General features: G+C 48.7%; 1 protein-coding gene across 1 annotated transcript in view; it reads right to left on the bottom strand.

Annotated features, from left to right (window-relative positions):
* Mapkapk2 (MAPK activated protein kinase 2) overlaps positions 1 to 21467 on the bottom strand; it is a 44382-nt gene extending 22915 nt beyond the window's left edge. Inside the window, exon 1 of the mRNA XM_005079859.4 lies at positions 20916 to 21467. Coding sequence (XP_005079916.1) covers positions 20916 to 21152 — 237 coding nt within the window. The 5' untranslated portion in view covers positions 21153 to 21467. The remainder of the gene's footprint in view (positions 1 to 20915) is intronic.
* Between the last annotated feature and the right edge of the window lie 428 nt (positions 21468 to 21895).

The raw sequence follows: 21895 nt of genomic DNA, 5'->3' as shown, positions 1-21895 counted from the left end.
GTTTAAAAGCCCCACTTGGAGTTCCTCCTGCATTTCAAGACTTACTCTTTTAGTTCCTGCCCCTGCTGCTGACTGCCATGCCTCTGGCTTCCCATGATGGACTCTCATCCCTCTGAAACTGTAAGCCAAAACCAGCTCTCTTCATTAAACTGCCTTTGTTTGGTCAAGGCACTTTATCATAGCAACAGCAAAGTAACCCCCAAAAGGAGCCTGAAGAGCTTAGAGGAAGTCCCTGCAGTACCTGGGGAGGGGGAATTCTACTCTTACTCAGGAATCACTTTGCCAGTCACCAAGGAGAAACCTAAAATGATGAGGATCACACAAAACATCAGGATAGCAGCTAGATCCGGATGGACCTACAAGCAGGACCATGGCAAGACCAGGGCACTGACATAAGTCTAGGTCTAAAAGAGGCAACGATGACGCAATGTTAACTCTTCCCCAACTACAATCTCACTGCTTTCTGGCTAGAACCCTAAGTCAGTTAGAGGCACTGCCCAAAAGATGGACAGGCAGCAACCACAGCATTAGACTCAGCCCCCACCCTGCTTCCAAGCCTTCAGGGACAGTGGGTAATAGCTGACACTACCACAACCTGGAAAAAATTAAGATTTCTGAAGAAATAAAGCTCCCCCAGGGGGGTAAGTTTCCATCATGACCAACTCGTCTGGAAGCCGTCTAAAGGCCTTCCTTCCCGTCAGCAGTGATGCATGCCCAGCTGATGGAGAGTCATCCACACTCCTCTCGTGTATTCCGGCCTTCTCCACCCCTCAGCACACCTCTACCTCAGCGAGCAGAGGTTCCTTCCCCACAGAGAACTATGCTAGTCTTGGGGAGTCACAGCTGCTGGTCCCTGTGGATGCCTTAGAGGCTAGGAGTCTGCAAGCCCAGCCCCAGTTGGCTGCAGTAGCTAATACTGCAGCTTCCCATCCTAAGCTGGCCTTCTCAAACTGGAACAAGTAATCAGGACAAGTGTGGGCCTTTTCTCCACCTTTGCCCCTCCCCCATTTCAGTAACTGGGGCTCTAGTTATATATGAGACCAGAGAATATGCCAAAGAGCTGAAAAATGAAGACACCCCACCTAGTTCTTGTCAAGGACACACTAACTGCTCTGTATAAGCTCAAAGGGGAGAAAGTGGTTTAAAAACAATGAAATCAGTAAAACAGACAGGAAACCTGGCTAAGCCTGAATCACACTGAGACCTCCCAGCAGTGCCCAGAATGCTTTCCACAGGAAGGACTGATTCCTATTTGTCCCAGGTATGGATTTTCTTGGAAATAACCAAACTCAGCTGGGCAGTGGTGGAGCATGCCTTTAATACCAGCACTCAGGAGGTAGAAGCAGTCGGTTCTCTGTGAGTTCGAGACCAGCCTGGTCTACAAGAGCTAGTTCCAGGAGAGCCTCCAAAGTCACAGAGAAACCCTATCTTGAAAAAGAAAAGAAAAGAAATAACCAGACTCCCTGCAAGTTGCCCCAGAAGAGCACTGAGGCCATCAACGGACTCTGGAAACCCCTCTAACCTAGGTTTGCTCTGGGTAAAGAATCCAGTGAGGCCTTCCAGAAATTTCTCAGGGGGCCTGACATCAAGGGACCATTCATTCACCTTCAACCAATGCCACCAATGCTCTAAAAACAATTCCAAGCAAGTCTTTGAAAAATACAAGAAAGGGCTGGAGAGTTGGCTTAGTAGTTAAGAGCACTGGCTAGTCTTCCAGAGGATCTGGGTTCAAGGCCCAGCACACACATGGTGGCTCACAACAGTCGATAATTCCAGTCCCAAGAGGTCTTACACCCTCTTCTGGCCCCCACAGCAATAAATATGCATGTGGTGCTCAGACACTCACAGGTAAAACACCCATTTACATAAAATGAAAACGTTTATTTTAAGTACAGTATTTTTAAATCTCCACAAGCCTCGGTCAATCTATTCAATTTACTTTACAATTCTGAATTTCACTATGGATAATGAACAGTAAAGTGAGTGCCTTTATCTTCTGGTCTGCTGTCCAAATTCCTTGGGCCAGTGAGATGCAGAGAAAACCTTCAAGTCACCTGCTTCTTCCTAGCTGTTCCCTCAAGGGTCAGGCAGGCAGGCCCCTAGCATTGTAGTCAGAAAAAAATGCAGGGAGATGAAAGCAGTCTGAACCTTACTCCTCCCATGGCCAGGATTAGCAAGCAGCTGCCTAAGGATCCCCAGCCCCTCCTTTCCCTAATACCAAGAAGCTCCGGGCAGCCTGAGCCTCCAGCAGTGTGCCTGCCAACTGCTCTTCCCACGGCACTTCCCAGGCTTGACAGATGTAGCTGCTATTCATTGCTTCCAAGACAGGACAAAGCTGCCCCAGAAACAAAGCAAAAAGGCTTCTGGCAGGGCCACCTTTAACAGAAGCCACCTGCCGATCCCTCTTCCATCATGCCCCCCTCCCAGAGAGCGCATGCGCACACACATACAAGCATACACACACATACATGCATGCACACACAAACACACTGCCTTTCAAACCTCTCTAACAGGTGCTGGCTCAGGTCAGGTGACGTTCTCTGAATCACTGGACAGTTTTCTCAGAAAAGGAATTATTTTATTGTTACTGCTCAGCTAGTATTGCCATAGGATGCTAATCACTAGTCATACATTAGAGACAGGAGAAAGCGCACATGAGAAAGGGTCCTTGATGTCTGAATCACACAGTGTAAGAGCTTCTGTTGGTGAGAACTTCTCAGGTCCTTTCATGTGGTATAACACATTTTCAGGATGTCCCCCACCTATGTGATGTCACAGAACACGTCAGGGTTGGCTTCAGATTTTGGAGAAATGAACAGCCCCTTCTTTCAAGGTCACCCAACCCCCAGATTAGCTCTTGCATCACCTGGCATAGAGAAGAACCACCTTATTTGCATGTTTCTGCTATGAGCTTCAGCAAGAACAAAGGAAGAGGTGGGTGAATGCGCGCGCACACACACACACACACACACACACACACACACACACACACACACTCTGCTACTCAGGTCCAGTGGCGATGGAGCTTCTACCGGGACCATTAGAAACTAGTAAGAGAGACAGAACTTATACATCACTCAAGCCAACTCTGGCTATGAATCATCTGTGCACACGCCATAGAAAATAAGGGCATGCCTCCCATTAGCCAGCTAGCTTTTTGTGTTTTTTAAAATATCTATTTATTTTCATTTCATTTGCATTGGTGTTTTTCCTGCATGTTATATCTGTATGAGGGCATTGGATCCCCTGGAACTGGAGTTACAGATAATTGTGAGTTGCTATGTAGATGCTGGGACTTGAACGTGGGATCCTTTGGAAGAACAGTCAGTGCTCCTAACCACAGAGCCATCTCTCCAGTCCCAAACCAGATAGTTTTATTCCCTTAAGGAGTCTTCCCTGCTCCTGCCTTCACCAACTATCTTACAATGTCTGTCAGAGTACCTGGGTGGCTATTCTCAAAGTACACACCTATGTTGGAAAGCCGTCAACACCATAACCATCACACATGATCTAGGTGAACTCTGCCACCAACACCCCTAATTCCAGAAGAAAAACCTGAATAGCAGGAGGAAGACCCACAAACCTTGACAGCAAGGGATTACTGGGTATGCTCGCCCAACCTTCCTATCAAGAGCCAGATAAATAATGGCACACAGACAGTGACACACATTCTGACATCACACAGATCCTCACATTCGCTCAGAAATTTCATATTCCAATTACACATCTCACCTTACTCCCCAAGGAAAACTATTTGTTAAATAGATCTCAACACAGTACCTGTACCTTGGGATGAACTTACAGAAAATAAGCCTCTAGACGTCTCTGTGCCTTCTTAGGTTATCAACTTTCTACTCTGTTGACAATGAAGCTGACCTCAAAAGGTATCTCCATTGATCTGCATAGTTGAGCACAAATAGGTGCAAACATGAGCATGCACGCACGCGCACGCACACACACACACACACACACACACACACACACACGAGCAGAGCTCTCTCAAACACTACTCAACACACAGGAAGCCTCTCACAGCTAGCTGCTCTTCTCTGAAAGTTCAGACTATTCCTGGCACACGCGTTTCTCAGAACACCTTTGACAGAGTTGTTGGTTGTGGTTAATGTCTGGGTACCATCAAGAGGCCGGGGAATTCCTCTGGCTCTGTGCATCCTGGAAGGGAGGAAGCCCTATATTAGTCCTCCCTCCCGTCATCTCAGTGGTATCACACACACACACACACACACACACACACACACACACACACACACACACACACAAAAAGCTCAACTCATGAGGGATCACCAAGCAGTACTGAAGGAGCACTATTTAAAAATAAAAATAGTAATAAAAATAGGGTGCTAGAAAGATGGCTCAGCAGTTAAGAGTACTGGCTGCTCTTCCAGACGACCCAGGTTCAATTCCCAGCACCCACATGACAGCTCAGAACCAGCTGTAACTCCAGTTCTAGGGGATCCAACACCCTCTTCCACAGGCACCAGGCCTGCACCTGCATAAAGGTAGGCACACAAAATAATAATAATAAAACAATATATAATAATAATAATACAACATAATAGAAAATACTTGCATGTGCTTTATACATTGGAGAGATGCCTGTGTTTATTTTCACCCTACTGCTCCAATTTCTCTTTTTGCCCACTCAGTAAAATTAGTACAGCCTGGGAGACCCTGGACTTGAGGGAATACTGACAGTCTTTCTCTGAAACACTTCCCCACTTCCCAAGCAGCCTCAGCCCAGACAGCAAAATCAAGGTCCCTGCCAGCTCCCTCTAGCACCCACCCAGACAGACCCCTTCCCCTGTACTCTTCTCAAGGCTATAGAAAATTCTTTGGCTCGCTCAATCCTATTGGCACTGTAGTGGCTATGTTAGTAGTAGTTACTGCTGAAGGCAATGCTAAAACACTTGATTTAAAACACTTTATTGCTTAAATACCAGTTTTGCCTCTGAGGCAGACAAGCATCAAATGCTGCTTGCTAATTATCAGCTCTAAACAGCACTTTTCTCATTGAAGCTGATGCTGAAGCTGAGGGTGCTGGGCAGAGCAAAGGGGTCCAGCTCTCCTGAGAGCCCCCTCAAAATTCCCAAAAGAACCAAGAGGCAAAAATACAGGTCCATTCGTGCCATCCGCTGCACCTTGAAGAGTTCTGGGCGCTGCACCTGCATGTGGGAATACCAAACAACATGCCACACTACTTGTCGTCTAGGAGCTGAGCTAGCTGAGGAGGTGGAGGTAACTAATTAGGGTGTGCACCCATGCAGGTGGGATCAGCTGCCACTGGTCCATCTACAGCTGGTTTTCCCTGGAGTGGTAGAATGTGGGCAGGTAAACTCTTATATGGATCTCAGAGGATGAACAAAACCCCAGCAAAATGGAGAGGGATGAGCATATGGGAGGTGTCAAGAGAAAATACAGGGGCATCTACATGTGCAGCAGGGAGAAGGGAGTAAATGCCTGGAGGTGGGTGAAGAGACCAAACCCAGTTTGCTTGCTTACATTTAGGGGTATATGCTTAGGAAGCAGGGGAGTCTACTGAAGATCGCTAAACAGAAGTTATATGGATGGCTGAGTTCCTCGAGGTCTCCGAAGGAAGGACATGGGCATCCTTGAGAGCACATTGAACTATACAGGCCAGCAGCAGCAGGAGAGGACACAGCGAGGCAAAAGGTACCTGCAGTCATCCCAGCAGGATCCTTCCAGGGATCCAGACCTCTGCTCAGTCTCTGAACCAGGCCTAATAGCCAAAAGCTCCTGGGAATGGCACTGCTTCTCCGCATCTCCCCAGAGCCCCTGGCTACTAAGGCTCCCCGAAAATGTGCCTGTCTGGGTTCACACTACAGCATGCTTGACTGACTGCTGAGACTAAACACAAGGTATGAAGGGACCAGTTTTGCCATGGTCTGAAGAAGATAAGGCACACCAAAGGATTTTTACCCAATAAACAGAGTAATATGTAAGATTTCCTTGAGGAAGAATAAAGCTCCCACCACTAAAGAATTTAAAAATAGGCCAGACAGATAGATAAGGATGCCAGACTCAGGCAATTCTGACTTGGAAGTAAAAATACACATTCCTGGTCAGGGAGGGGAGATGATGTAGAACAATATACGATGACAAATCTTACGTAAATGCTCAGCACATAAAGGCACTTGCTGTGCAGCCTGACGACTGATGATCCCAGGAGTCCACACCAAGATGGAAAACGATATTCCACAAGGATATCCTCTGACCCTGTGTGCACCGTGGAAAATGTGTACAAAGACATACATAGATACAGTAAAAATTAACTAAAGTTTAAAAAAAAAGAAACTGATAGAATGAAACTCATCTCTGCAAGCTAAGTTTAGATTTTTACTTTTTTAAAAAAGATACACACTTCTGAATACTTCCACTGCAACGTCTAGGGCTCCATAAAACACAGGACAATTACCCAGAAAGTTACACGTTCACATGCTACCAACACATGACTCTGATGGTCAGTTTGGGTTAGGGGCCACAGGCTACATGCGCATCTCTAAGATGGGATGTTGCCTGAAACAGACAAACTAAATGCTTTGAAAAGATCTTTTTCTAAGTGATTGACTTCTAGCTGCCCTTCCACAAGCCCCCTCCGAGTTTAGATGAATCTGGACCAGACTGACTATCTCTATTCAGAAAATGTTCTGTGGTGACAGAATGTCCTCTGCTTGTGCTGCCTAACACGGTGGCCACCAGCCCACTACTGAGCACTGGAGATGTAGGTAGGGCTTACTTAATTTCAATCTAAATAACTACATGTGAGAACATGAGAGCTGTTCTCACATTGGCTAGAGATAGTTCTTAGAATAGAGCTTATGCTCTCAATTATGGAATCTGGGGGTAAAAATCCTGACCCCATTCCTTCTACTCCTCTCCAGCCTGAAGACATAACCATTAACTCCAAAGAAACAGCAAGACTGCAGAAGCCTTGTGTTGCTAGGACCTGAAGCATTGACAGAGGACAGGGCCTGAACAAAGACTCTCACCCCGGCGAGCTTTACCTTCTTCCTGGGACACAATTAGCACAGGCAGCTTACCCCTGCCCTGGGCAATCCAACATCCTACCAGCAAGGAGCGCTCCTTCCCAAGGATGACCACAACGCCCTAGAGGACTAAAGCTGGAAAAGCTGGGGTGTACTGGAATGTTGGGTCCATGTTGAAGTACAGAAAGTCAAGACAAAGAAAATTAATCTGACCAAAGAAATACAGGAAGTCAGTTAGGTTCCATGACTTTCCGAAACCTCACAGAGTTTTCATCATGAAAATATATCATCTCTACATTTCCAAATACAACTGGATTCCTTCCCAGCTCCAGTTCAGAGGCCGAAACCAAGCATGGCCAAAACTCCACATTAACATGAGTGAGTGTTTAAGTTTTGATCTCTGCCTCTCACCCACTGCTTCTGCCTAAATACACAGTCCAAATCTACAAAGAGGACAGTTATCTGAGTTGAGAAACCAAAGCTGCTTCAACCTTACGCAATACCACATGAACACAGACCGGGGCCGGGAAAAGTGCTAGGTGGGTATCGGGACCCACTTGTTCTATTCAAACAGCCCTCAACACCCGAGGAGCGACAGAACCTTCCAAGAGTGTGTCAGCAGAACGGACATGTGGAGACCTGAGGACAGGCGCCTTCTCAAGATCCTCTGTCCAAACTTCCCTCTCTAGAGACACAGCTAGCCTGCTCCAAGGACAGCCTCCTGGAGAAGGACAGACAGTGTAGGTGGGAAACACAGTCCTAAAGACTACAGAAGAAAAGGATGGGATGGTGGGGCAGGCGGACAATAAACCATCCAAGACTACACTTTTTTTTTTCTCCGAAGTTTACTGGAAGATGGGTTTCCCCCCCTCCTTCTTACTCTATAAAAAGAAAAAAAATGTTGCAACTTCCTTTGTCACAGCACATGCTTAGGGGAAAAAAAAGGAGACCTAACCCATTGCTTCACTTTGTCAACTGCATTAACGGACAGACCTTCCTTTCCCAGCCCTGCCCTCTCATCGACAGGAAGCCAGAAGCGAGGTGACCAGGGCTGGGCACTGCTGTCTGTGTCTAATTGCAATTAACGATGGTGTGGAGTACTCTGAGGCTCAGGGAGGAGAAAATACATTGCTGCAACTTCAGCCCCACACTCCTTACTAGCTTCTACTCCTCTCCAGCTCTTTAGAACAAGTCAATGAACACAAATTATTTTCTCCTTAGTCAACAAAAGTGAGCGGCCTTCAGGCCCACCCACTTCCTACAGTCCAGCTGTTGGCTACAGATTGTCTCAGGTGTGTGTCCATGCAGGGTCCTGGCCGCACTAGGCAGCGATCCCGCCTCTTCCCGTCCTGTCTTGGGGAGCCCACCCATGTGTCTCTGTGTGCTTTACTGGCCACCTGTGGCCCTTTCTTTGCTACTCACATAGCAGCAGTTCCCTAAGCCTGTCCACTGATAAAATAAAACTGTCAGACCAAAGGAGGATCTAGATTAGAGTGCAGACTAGAGGAGCCAAGCCTGTTTCCATTCATTTTATACTCGCTGTATAAAACAGTAAGCTCGAGCTGGGCGTTGGTGGCACATGTTGGATCTCTGTGAGTTTGGGGTCAGCCTGATCTACAGAGTGAGTTCCAGGACAGCCTCCAAAGCAGTACAGAGAAACCCTGTCTTGAAAAAAAAAGTGTATGCTCCCAGGTGGGGCCATGGTGGCCCATGCCTTTAATCCCAGCACCCAGAAGGCAGAAGCTGAAGGTCAGCCTGGTATACAGAGCGAGTTCCAGGATGGCCAGGGCTACACAGAGAAACCCTGTGCCAAAAAAATAAATAAATAACAAAAATAGCACACACACACAAAAAAAAACCCTGTAACTTCCTAAAGACAAGGTCTACTAACTATTTTTGCCATTGTAGTGATTTGTACAAAAAAAGCATTTCGTAAATAATAAAATAAAAATTAGTTTCTAGGTCACCTATGTTCTGATTTATAATGGGACCATGGAAGTACTACTTGGAGACAATATGGTGAACTACAAAAAGACCAGGCTTTAGAGTTAGGCATTCTCAAAGCCCAGCAGGGTAGCCCACCCTCCGTAGAAGAGGGTGTACCAGACAGAAGAAATAGTCAAGGCCAGAAGCTACAGATGACGAAAGGTCAGCTGGAGCTATATAGTGAAACCCTGTCTCCAAAAAGAAAAGAAAAGAAAAGAAAAGAGAAGAAAAGAAAAGAAAAGAAAAGAAAAGAAAAGAAAAGAAAAGAAAAGAAAAGAAAAGAAAAGAGAAGAAGCTTAGAGTCAGGCATTTTCATCATCTACAGCATCTGGCCTTGACTACTTCTGCCTGAAATACCTCTTCTACCAAGTGTGTCTGAGGTTTCCCCATGAGTCACCACTCCTAACCTGCCAAGGAAAACTAAACACACACACACACACACACACACACACACACACACACACACACACACACAGAGGGGACAGGGGACACACCAGACAGAGACTGACTCCTGGCATTTCAGAGCCTCTTCCCTTCTTAGTTTCTTCTTTGTACCTATTCCTATCTGACAAACTGTATCATTTAATTACTGTGTTCTGTCTTCCCCTACAGGAACATAAGCCCTCTACAGATGACACTGGGTTTTGTCTGTTTTATAAGCTGATATGTCCCCAGAACCTAAAATAATGCTTGGCACTCAGTGTTCAATAACTGCTAATGAAATGATTATTCTGAACATGTTTCCTCTTCTGTAGAAAGCAGACTTTTACTTCGCAGTACCACCGCAAGGACTCTCAAGGGTGCAGCAGCAGCTGAGCTTCCAACAGAGGACTGAAGGGCAGAGGATGCTGTATGAATCAAAGCCAGCCTGTGGCTTTACAACACTCATTCTTGGCACTGCTGATTTTTTTTACTGCTTACATCGTATAGAGGTGGGAGTAAGACACTCATATGCCACAACACCCATGTGGGTCCTGAGGACTGAACTCAGGTCAAGGTTGGCAGTTGGGTACCCAGTGAGCCATCTTACCAAACCTAATTAATTTCCTTGAGTAGCAAGTCATTCTGGATCTGGGGGTTAGGGGACAGAAGATACCCTAAGGTAAACCCTGCTTAGAAATGCAGGGTCTAGCCCATACTGCTAAAACAACAAGAATAAATAAATAGCTACTCAAGCCTCCAACTTCCTCTCATCTCACCCAGCAGAGACACTGAAAGGGAGTATAAACCCCAGGGGATAACAACTACTACTTTCCCATTCCAGGCTAATCTCAGCCATCTGGGCGCCCTGATGGCCAGTCAGCAGGGAAGACAGGAGGCATCGTGGGGGAAAACAAACATTTACAAACATTGGGCAAGTGAATAAAAATCCTGCAGCCAAGAAGAGGATAAAATAAAACTGGCCTACAAGGAAAAAAGAAAAAGATGGCTCCTGTATAGCTCTCCCCTGGACCCAGGTGACCATGTCCTTCCCAGCATCAAGTCATCTTCGCCCAAGGGAAAGCTGAAGGAAAACCATTCAGTGCACATGTCTTGCTAATCAAGTCTGACCCTTCTGATTTACAAACAGAGAAACCGAGGGAAATTCAAACAAGGCCTGGGGCTTGCTCGGGGCCTCAATGGTAGGGCTGGAAACCAGGTTGCTCGGGTTCTCTTTCCTAAGCAAGCTGCTGGACACGGGAGATAAGCGACCCCATGAGACCCGAGAGCTCTGACCTCAGACCCAGCAATCTGACGCTCAACGCTGGTCTGTCTTGCAACACATAGGCACAAGGCCAGCAGACAGAAACGCCAGCCTGCATCTATGTCTGCTGTGGGTCTAGAGCTGGCCAAGAACTGGAGGAGAATTGGCACATTTCACAAGCATGACAGGAGGGTCTCCTTCGCAGAGAGGAAAGTGGGGGCCCTGGAGCAGGGAAGACAGGGAGAAAGGAAAGTGGGGGCCCTGGAGCAGGGAGAGGAAAGGGAGACACATTAATTCTTGTAATTCTCACATTAAAACTGAGAATTCCATTAACAGAAACGCACAGTGCCTCCAGTCAGAAGATTTGAGTGGATGGAGGAAAATGGCCCAGAAGATTCCTCTGGAGCAGCTGGCAGGAGGCAGGACAGGAACAAGCACTATGCCCCTAGGTAAAGCTCAGAGTCCAGCCAGCACTGTCGCACTGAGTGCTACGATACATCCAGTCCTGAATGCTGTTTTTAATGAGAGCATCAAGTCACTATGTGACATAAGAGGGTATGATTGGGGGGGGGGGTCTATAGGGAAAGATACTTGCTGGCAAACCTGATGATTTGAGTTCAACCCAAAGAGCCCACAAGGCAGGAGGAGAGAACCGCCATACACACACCTGCATGAACATACACAAAATACATAATACGTAAATCATGCATTTTATAAAACTTTTAAAAAGTAAAAAGATGATACAAGAAAAAAAGGTTTCCAAGTCATTAACCATCTAGTCTAATATTGAACCAAGTATCTTGCACATGGAGAAATGCACTTAAGATGTGTGGTAACAGGGCAGGGAAAGGTTGCTTCAGTTTGACAGGTACATTTTTTCCTACTTCCTTTTTGGGGGAGAAAGGGGCAAGAAAGAATTCTAGAGATTAAACCAGGGTCCTTGGCATACATGCTAAGCTACTGATCTATGCCTAAGCTTCAGGACTCATTGGGCCTGAAGACAGCCTTTGTGGGGACAGAAAAAGTTGGTATAGTTAAAAAGGGAACGAGGGGGACAAAGAAGACAGAGAGATCTATGCAAAGGAATGGGAATGGGGCTAAAAAAATTATAAACATTCCAATATGGGGGGAGGGGTGGCCACAACCAGACCTGAGAGACATCTGGCTAAATCACTATAATTAGCAGGCAGAAGAGACCAAATAGGGAAGCTACAGGATCAGAGTTGCGCTTAAGGCAAACTGATCCTCAGAGCAAACTAAGGAGCTGAAAGACCTCCATTCCACTGCCAACTGTCTAGTTACTGTTCCCCATACTCCTCCTCATCTCTCTACTGCTTCCTTTTCTAACTACACCTCAACTCCATCTCATTTTCTTTCAAAGAATCTGAGCCATGGTAATCAGGTCCATGATGTGAAGGGAGTGTGGAACCCAGGAGAGCTGCTGTACTCCTAACAGCACGGAGGGAGGAGGGAGGAGGAGAGGAGATGGGATGAAGCCTCTGAGCATCCCTGACCAGCTCAGCAAGACAGCATGGATGCTCATGAGCCTGGCAGTCTGAGAAGAGGACAACACAGAAATTCCATAGGAAGAAGCATTAGCAAAAAGGCTGCGATACAGTCTGTTCCCTCACTGTGGCCTTTGGCTTGCCAGTGGCCTAGATGCCAGTAGTGAGGAGGAAAATGGCATGAGATAGCCCCTTGCTAGCCTAACCTCTCCAACAGGGCATGAGTGGTCTCCAACAGTCTGCCCACATTCCTAGGATGCTCTGAGTTCCTTCCACTCATGGCCATGGCCATCCTCCACTCCCCCACAGTACACTCTGAGCTCCACAGAAGCCAAGCGTGGCAAGCAATGGGCAGGCTCCTCCTTCAGTGTCTTCCCTCCCCAGCTCCTGCAGAGTCTACCCCTTAAGTTCACCAGCTTTCTCCGAAGAACTAGAGGCCAAGGAAGAAGGCCTCCATGGGAAAGAGAGAAGGCATGCTATTCTGAGGACAGGGGCCCCTTCTGTCACAGTTAAAAATAAACTCTTAGCAACTATATCCAGCTCCTCCCATGTAGAGGCCAATGGGCCATGGTTGATAAACTGTTCCCTGCAGAAGAAATGAGGGGACAGTCAGTGAAACATGGTCCAGGTAGTTAACTCCATGGAGGCAGAGGACCCCAAAAGTCCTACCTCTTGGCTCCTATCATTCATCCCACATACCCCTGCCCCCCCTCCCAAATACACCTTAATTCCAGGATACAGACATAGAACATGGACCGGAGCCATGAGTTGTATCAACACCTGTCCAGGGTCTGGAACACTCAGACAGATGTGAAGGAGCTATCCTGTGTGGTGTCTCCAGGTAAGAAGCATTTGACCTGCACAGCTTCCTCATCTTGCCCCCACAGTACCCCAGCAGTAGAGACAGGGTACAGTCGATGCCTTTGCCACTGCAGTGAGAGGGTAAAAGGCCTTCTGTTCTCTGTTCCCTTCCTAGGTGGCTGAGCTGGGAGGCCCCGAAGGGCCTTGGCCCAACTCAGCAAGGAGGTTTTCAGAAAGCCAGGGCCCAGTTACTCCTGGAAGTCAATATAATGAGGTCATACTTCAGGATGTGGTAACATGAAGCCCACACTGTGGGGTGGAGAGCGTAACTTAGGAATAGCGCAAGAGGACAAAGAGGCAGCCCGCTCAGTCCCAGGCCAGGGTAGGCACTGGGGACAGATTCATGTCCACTGGCAAGAGCTAAAAAGCAGCAGAGCCAGAGCAAGCATAGCAGAAGGTCTAACCATCTAAAAACTTGCTCCCCTTCCTCTGTATGGCCCTCTCCTGCCTGGGGAATGAGCAGGGCAGCGCCTTAGAGCCGCCGCCCAAGTGAATCAAGACGCCTGGAGAAGCCAAAGCCGGGGCTCATCACTTAGCACTCGAGACAGAGATTTGACCCACCACTCTCGGGCTGGAAGGGAAAAGGGCACAGAAGGAGGCCACCAGTGAAAAATTACACATTTCAGTGTATGGCGAGAAGACCTGGGCAAATACCAGGCCTGGCTCTGAAAAGTGCAGCAGTGGCGAGTTTATTTTTAGACACTAGGACAGAGGGGCTGTGTATCAGTCCTGGGCCCAAGGCAGGAGGCCAGGCTGTAAATGGCCAGTATGGTCTCGGATGTTCTTAATAACACGGATAATCACAATGCCAGTGAAGGGACCAACTCAATCACCTGCCACAAAGAAAAGAAGCAGGAGTCAGTGCAAGCATAGCCGGTAAGACTCCTCTGTGTTCCCTCTCTTCCCTTTGCTTCAGAGTCAGAGGAAGACTCATCTTGGAGCTGAACAAGAAGGAAGGCATCAAAGGCACAGCTCCCTCCTGTCTGCTCAGGCAGAAGCATCTTATAGGGATGGCCACAGAGCTGCCACCTGCAGTCACCACTCTCGCCTCCAAATGAGTTCAACTGGCACTAGTCGGGAGACACCTGAAGACATCCCTCAAGAGTAAGATGCCCTTTCAAATGACCCTTCTGGAGAGCTCAAGTTCCCAGTGGAATAAACACGTAGCTTTTCTCATCTTGAAGGAGAACATCCCATACAAACAGAGGGTGACCTTGAGGCCACGTCCTAGGCTCCACCACCTCCAGCTGGCATGTGGAGATGTTTACTAGACCACAGATAAAGTCTCCAAGAACATGGCAAAGCCCAACCTCATGGTCACTCCTCTTCCAGAGAAAGTCAGGTCAGCCTAGTACACACCATGCATGCTGAACCACTGGTCTTGCTTGGCACAGACAGGAAAGGCAATCTCCTCCAGATGTGCACCCTCCACTGGCATCCTTGAATCGCGGCCCTCTCTGAGGGTCAGTGGACCCTCACAGAAAACCTAATGTCCTCATCAACTCTGGGAACCAGTCCCCATCTACGAGCTCAGAACAACCCTTGCCCATAACTGAGACCGGAAGGATTAAAAGGCACTCCTTCGAGTGAATGAAAGTCTCATGCCAAGGCAATGGCTAGTTAGCACTAACATTGTGGCTACAATTCAGCCATACTAACCCCCAACTTAGATGCCCCAGTGTAGGGCACAGCCTTCACAGCCAGTCACAGTGGCCTCCAAATGCCCGGCCGACTTCAAATGGCAAAGAGTCTGGGGAAAGGAAAACAACCCCCATCTCTACCTTGTACTGTCACTCACTAAGATTCTTCTAATTTCAAGGCAAGAGCAGACGAAGCCCATCCTCTCTGCTGAGCAGTGAGCTGAAATACTTTCTAAGCCTTCACATGGGTGAGAGCAGCTGTCAGTAAAGACTGTTAATTGGCTGCACACATTACACCCATCGAATGGGCATCCACATCGGCTGAGGTACTTCTGGTCATTCAACACATAGCTAGTCAGCAAGGATCTCTCTTGCCCTTGGCCTCCAGCCTCCTGCCTGGCCTCCAGCATTTGCCTAGTGATGGCTAGAGGCAAACTCTCAGATATAGGCAGCTGGATACCAGAAGGTGACTGACCTACTCAAAGTCACACAACAAGTAAGGCATAAAACCTTACTGAGAGTTTAGGGTTGTTTTTGTTGCTGTTATTGTCCAGTTTTGATTTTTTAACTTTCTGAAAACAGGCTCATCTCTATTTATATTTGAACTTATGTGTGAACTTATATAGCTCAAAACATAAGCTGTCAATCTTAAAGATCCTAAGGGATATCTGTCCCAACGATTAGAAAAGACCGCCTTGCTGGTACACGTGGTCTCTAGCTCTTCTGGCATGGTCCTCTGCTTACCAAGGCCCTCATGTACAAGGGGAGCCATATGAAAAGCTACTTGTGAGGGGACCAGGAACCTGAGTTTGAGGATGGCAGGTTCTTTGGTATCAGCACCACTCCCTGCTGGTCACCTGGTCTAAGAAACCCACACCAGGAGCAGGTTCCACTGCATATGGAAACGCTGGGACACACACCACTGAACTTTTCGCAGCAGCCCAGCCTCTTTCTCAATGGAATGTAGAAGGTGACAAAGATAACCAAAGACAGTCCATTATCACTCAACTATCAAGAGGAGTTGTAGTTTCTACAAATAATTCTGCCTTGTCCACTCACCTCCATCCAAGGCACAGAACCATACAAAAGGCAGGGGTGGAGTCGGTGGGGGGAGGATGAAACCTCAACATGATCCTTCAGAGGGTATGAAGCACAGAGGAGGCCAGCCAGATGTGGGCTGCTGTGCCAAAACAGCGACCAGGGAGAGCCTACTCAGGCCTAGGTGCTGACACCTGCCCACCTAGCTGGCATGCCCTCTGACATAGACCCTCACACCTTGGTTCCTATAGGCAACAGGGGCTTGACTCCGCCTCAGACCCAGGGTTTGGTACCTGCTGCCACTCTCACATCTACACCACTGACAACACCCCAAGTCTTTGGCTTTCCAACCAGAGGTACCCATGCCTTCATCCTCCTCCAGGAACAGCGCTTTGTTCCCCAGACACCCGCCAATATGTGGCACTGGGGCCTACAACAGTTTTCCTTCTCCTTCCTCTTAGCTACCCCACCATATTTTATTTTTAAGTATTTGATTTTACTTTATATGCATACATGTTTGGCCTGCATATGTATGTATATAATATGTCAGAACTCCCTGGAGCTGGAGTTACAGACAGTGGTGAGCTACCATGTGGGTACTGGGAACTGACCCCGAGTCTCTCTGGAGGAGTAGACAGTGCTCCTAACTACCGAGCCATCTCTCCAGCCTCCACAACCATATTTTAACCGAAGAGTTTTCAAATTCTGTGGAAGTCCAGAACTCCCAAATGAAAAAGGACCATGAAGTAACCCACTTCCATATTTTAACTGGAGAGTTTTCAAGTTCTGTGGAAGTCCAGAACTCACAAATGAAAAAGTACCATGAAGTAACCCACTTCCATATTTTAACTGGAGAGTTTTCAAGTTCTGTGGAAGTCCAGAACTCACAAATGAAAAAGGACCATGAAGTAACTTCCAATCCTGCACCACAGCTGCCCAGAGTCCTGCTTCGGTAGCAAGCGGTCACGACCACACCAAGACGGCACGCCTGGAGTCTTCCTCCAGAAGGGGGAAGTGTCCTCTGAAGGCAGAAATCTGACCCTTCTGTCCAAAAGCCCACAAACCCCAACTTCAATCTTTATAACATCCACAAGCCACGCTCCCCCAAAAAAGAAAACCCACTTTAAAGCTGACTTGCCCCAAAGACAGGTAAGTTCAGTTCCGATCTTCTGGCCCCGCTGCTCCTGACCTACTTGGTTTCCTGCTCTTCCCCTCAGCTCTGGCTGCAGTCAGCTTCACAACTGCCAGCAGACCCACTCGTTCCTCAGAGGCCAGCAAGGTCCCACTGTCACAGCCAAATCTTCCCTTGGTGTCATCAATCCTCACAGATGTCCCTCTTTCAGAACCCTCTATTCCTGGTCACACTATTTAGCCCCCAGGCCAGCAAAGTCCAGGAGACATCTCTGCAAGGATGGCAGAGATGGATCTTCTTGGCATTCAAACTGTAGCTGCCAGCTGCACTTTTCATTTGGTTTGAGGCCTTCATGTTGGTGACATTTAATATTAACAGCCATATACTAATAGTGATTACCATATTTGACAATGCTGCCCTAGATCACATTTGTTAATCTTGCCTTCTCCAAATAGATTTCTTGACCCCTGATATTTTACAGGGCACTAATACCACTATCCTCTACGCTAATAAACACATGGTAAATGTTCCACAAACTGACAACTACCTGGAACCAAACTGGATGGCATGATTATGAGATTTTTCTCACCTCATGTTTCCATGCAGCAAACGTCAAACTGAGATACTGGCCCCTGCCAGCCACACTATCAGTCATCTCTCCAGTGAGGACACCGAGCGAGGGCATTGCCTGTACAGGGGGGCAGGGCGGGCGAAAGTGCTGGTGTTGCCCTTCAACAATGTCCAGGCCAACCGTGAGAGGTTCTAATCTCCTCATCATGATACCAAAAGCAGCTACATCCCCGTGGCACTTCAATGACCTAGTGAGGGAGGCGGGCTGCAGAAAGGAAGAACTGTGGTACCTTGCTTCCTCTAGTCTACGCCATGGAAAGATCAACAGAGATAAGTTATGACAACATTCCCTATTTTGTAAAGCAATAACACGCTTCACCTAATCAGCAATGAACAGCAGAGTGGGACAATAGTACCGGCTTTAATTAAATTTGTTCAGCTAATACCTCCGCGTCACCATGATACAGTGAAGCTGAATGCAGCCAAGTGACCCACGGGGAATACAGCCAACTCATACACAAATGGACTGAGGCTCCGTGTCCCTCCCAAAGAAATTACAGAATCTCCAAAGAATAATAAATAGGATCTCTACCACAAAATCCCTAAATGGGGGGGGCCCTCATTATCCAAAACTCATGGAGTGCTGGAATGGTTTGGAAACTGCCTCTCCAACTTTAGTAGCTGAGACTGGAAGGTGGCATATACCCACCAGTGTCCTCCGGCCAACGAATGGACCAATACGTCAGGCTCAAGGCACTCTGAAACAGCAACCAGCTGCATGCTTGTCAATGCCTCTACAGTTGCAAGTAGGGAGAGACCTGAGACTAGCAAACAGAAGAACTGAGCCCAGCTCCTGCCTCCCGAAAGTGAACGGCAAGAGTTACCACTTGCCTTGGACAAGTCATGCCTTCATTCTGGGCCTGGGCTTTCTCGTCTACAAAATGAACGTGTTGGATGGGGATGCCCTCTCAACCAGCTTCCAACTGACTGGAAGTGCATGCGTGACTCAGAGGCTAGCATGGGGGGATGATGAAGCAAGGTAGCAGCACCCACCAAAGGCATCCACATAAACGTCAGCTTTCCGGGGGGACCGAGAAAAGCAGCAGGACCAGTTGGTCCTTTATTTATTTGTTTTTACTTTATGTCTATGGGTGTTCGCTTGCATGTGTGTGTGTGCAGCAAACATATAAACATGAGCACAGAAGCCAGACAAGGTGTCTGAATCCCTGGAACTGGAGTTACAGATCTCTGTAAGAGCAGCAAACGCTCCTCCTAACTGCTAAGCCATCTCTGGATCATCCCTAAAGCTCTGGTTTTACAGACTAGAACAAAGAGCAGAACCTCTGAGCAGCCTTCATCTCCCAACATATCTCAGGGCTACAGGACTGCGGCCTTCCAAAACCCCATGACAGCCAGGCTGCCTGGCCACATTATGTCCTGAATACCCTGCCATGGGCTCAGAACACTCTACAGAGCACAGGTCTCATTTCATCAATCCAACGGGTCACCAACGCAGCCTGTCCCACTATCTCCCCTTTCCTCGCTGGGCCATGAAAAGGCTCCTTGTTTTGACATTGCTTCACTACTAGCACCTAAAGTTTTCAAAGTGTAAACTGTAGAAATCTCTGTGGTGCCTGTCACTGAAATGGGATTTCTTTTAACCAGATTCCCCAGGGCTGTGATTATGACTTAGCCAATATTTGGGTAGGAAAGTGCTGTTGACTGCTCTGCTGCCATTCTCCAAACATCTTGGCTCTCCTTCCTTCCTCTGTTATTAAATCCTAACACATAGATGTATGAGAAATCTGCAATTTAACAGTTGAGTCAGCTTCTAAGATCTAGAAGCAGGCTGCCTGTCAAAACAGACTGCGACTTCAGTCTTCACCCACTCCTGACTAGAGACGGATAAGCACAGGATTGTTTAACACACTGCTAGGGTTTTTCCTTTCAAAACAATTCAAAGGAGAAAAAAAAAACACACAAACTTCTCTTCTGTTAATTATACCAAAAATCTGAAGTGACAGCCTAGGATACGGTGTGTGTTTAAGCAGAACAGGAAGGGAGAAGGGTGTTTGGTGGTAAGTCTTTATGTTGTGTCCCAACGATCCAGGAGGATGAACAGCCAGAGTACCCCAGCCTGCTGATGGGTAAAGGCAGATGGCATCTCAGAGGAGGGAGACATCTTTTCGGGAAAGAACATCTGTCACTTCCTCAACAATACAGTTAGCTGTGGTCAAACTGTGCGCTCACCTCCAGCCCCCAAGGTCAGAGCCACATCAACCCAGTCAAGTCCTTTCCTCACTTAACTACTAATACGGGTGGAAAGGGAAGTGAAAAGTACAATTATTGCAGTATCAGAGGCAGGGGTAAGAGTCACTCCCCTACACGCAACAACCAAGATCCTTCATCAAGAACTTACAGTTTAAAAAAAAATCTGATGTTAAGGATGAAAATAGAAAAGGCATTCTCATAGAAACTAGACTTACTTGCCCCCTACAAAGTACCAGGTTTTAGTCCAGTTGACAGTATACAACAGTCTCACCCGCAACTCATGTGTAATATAGAATAACTGAAACAAAGCAAGCTGTGTGGGTTGGAGGGGAAGAGAAAAATATAACACAGGAAGTAGTTCGCTCCTCCAATCATTGAGACACCCCAGGGGAAAGAAACCTGACAAGTGACCTTTAGAGACATGGTGTAACTTGAAACCCTTGGGAGAAGGAAACTTTGTAGCGACCCTGAATGACAGACTAACACTTCACTGGGACCTTTTGAAATCCCCATTCTCCACTATCAAAGAAACAAGAGACACAAAGACACAGAAAGAAACAGATCGACCTAGAGAGATGAGTGGCTTTCCCAAACACAGGAACAGGGTTTCCTGCCTTGAGTTGCTAGCTACCAGGACCAAAGTAGGCTTGCAGAACCAGCACTGGGCCGAGTCTGGCTTACAGATGAGGTTTCCTACAGTGCACAGAGCGATGGAAACCGCGCGGCGCAGCCTGCGGGGCAGCGCAGGCCAGACGCCGGCGGTTCCAGACAATCGCGGGGCACGGAGGCGGGGTCCCCAGTCTCCAGCGCCGCGCCGACGCGCCCCACCGCTGCGCGCCGACCTCGCGAGGCCGGGGAGAGCGAAGTCACTTTCCGGCTCCCAAATAAGGAGCAGAGTTAAGTAAACCTCAGAGAGCGAACTTCTCCAAACCGACCGACCAACCAGCTCAATGAGTAAAGGGCCTTTTGTGCCCGCAGAAAGGAGGGAGGGAGGGAGGGAAGGGAGGGAGAGAGGATGGGGCCACCCTGTCCTCGGCGCCGGATGAAGCGAGAAGAGGCCGTCCCGGACCCAAGCGTGGCCACCGGCTGGATCCCACTCACACCCCAACATGGCAGTCCCCGTGAGTCCTCTCGGGTCCCGGCCACTCGCGGGGTGACCGGAAGCTGCCCCGGATCCCAGCGTGTTCCACGGCGGCCCAGACTTACCTTCAGGGCGAATTTTTGCTGGGTTCTCTTGTCGAAGATCCGCAGCACCTTCCCATTGATGCCCAGGCCCAGCACCTGGCTAGTGACCTTGTAGTCGTCGGTGATGGCGTTCTTTCGGATCTGCAGGCCCGACTTGACGTGGAACTGGGGGAACGGCGGCGGCGGCTGGGCCGGGGCGGGAGGCGGCGGGCTGGGGAACGGCGCCGGCGGAGTCTGGCCGGGAGAACCGGACAGCATGGTGCCCGGGGACTCGCGCGCAGAGGCGGGGGCCGCGGCCGCCCCCTCCTCCGGCTCGGGCCCGGGTCCCCGCCACGCCCCGCCCGGCGGCGAAGTTTGCTCCGGGCTGGAGCCGGCTGCCCCGCCCCGGCCCGGCTCCAGGCTCGGCGGGTCGCGGGGCCCCGTGGGTCCCGCTTTGCGCCGCGGGCGCCCACCAGCCCTGCTCCCTCCCCCCGGAGACGAACGCTCCGGGGAACGCGGGACAGCGGGGCCCGGCCCGGGGGGAATCGCCGCGCCGAGAAGTAGCAGCCCGGGGGCGGTGGCCGCGTCACAGGCTGCTCCGCGTCCTGGGCTAGTCCTTAAAGGGGAGGATCGAGGGTGGGGCTTGGAGGAGGCGTGGGCATGGGGGAGGGGTGGGTCTTAAAGGGGAGGATGTCCAGCGGCGGGAGAGCAAAGGGACCTGGTTGGCGAGGGACCGTGAACTGGCGGTCGGGGAGAGGGCACCGAGAAAACCTAGTTCTTAACCAGGGCCAGGCAAAGGGACCGGGGAGGGCGAAAGAAAAGCGGCTGGATAATTCAAACAGAATCTATAGTTCTCGAGTTGCTCGAATCTAGAAGAATTTGGAGAGGAGGTGTATTTTGAAAGAAACTGATGACTGATAAAAATCTGCATGCATGGACCTTGGAATGTGTGGGGCACTGGGGCAGTGATGGGGTTACCGAGGCTATTCACCAAGTGTCAGGCAATAGTAACGATTTCCTTA

The sequence above is a fragment of the Mesocricetus auratus genome, unplaced genomic scaffold (assembly GCF_017639785.1).
Source record: "Mesocricetus auratus isolate SY011 unplaced genomic scaffold, BCM_Maur_2.0 Super-Scaffold_100676, whole genome shotgun sequence".
Classification (NCBI taxonomy): domain Eukaryota; kingdom Metazoa; phylum Chordata; class Mammalia; order Rodentia; family Cricetidae; genus Mesocricetus; species Mesocricetus auratus.
Note: the sequence above shows the minus strand (reverse complement) of the source record. Positions and strands in the feature narration are given on the sequence as shown.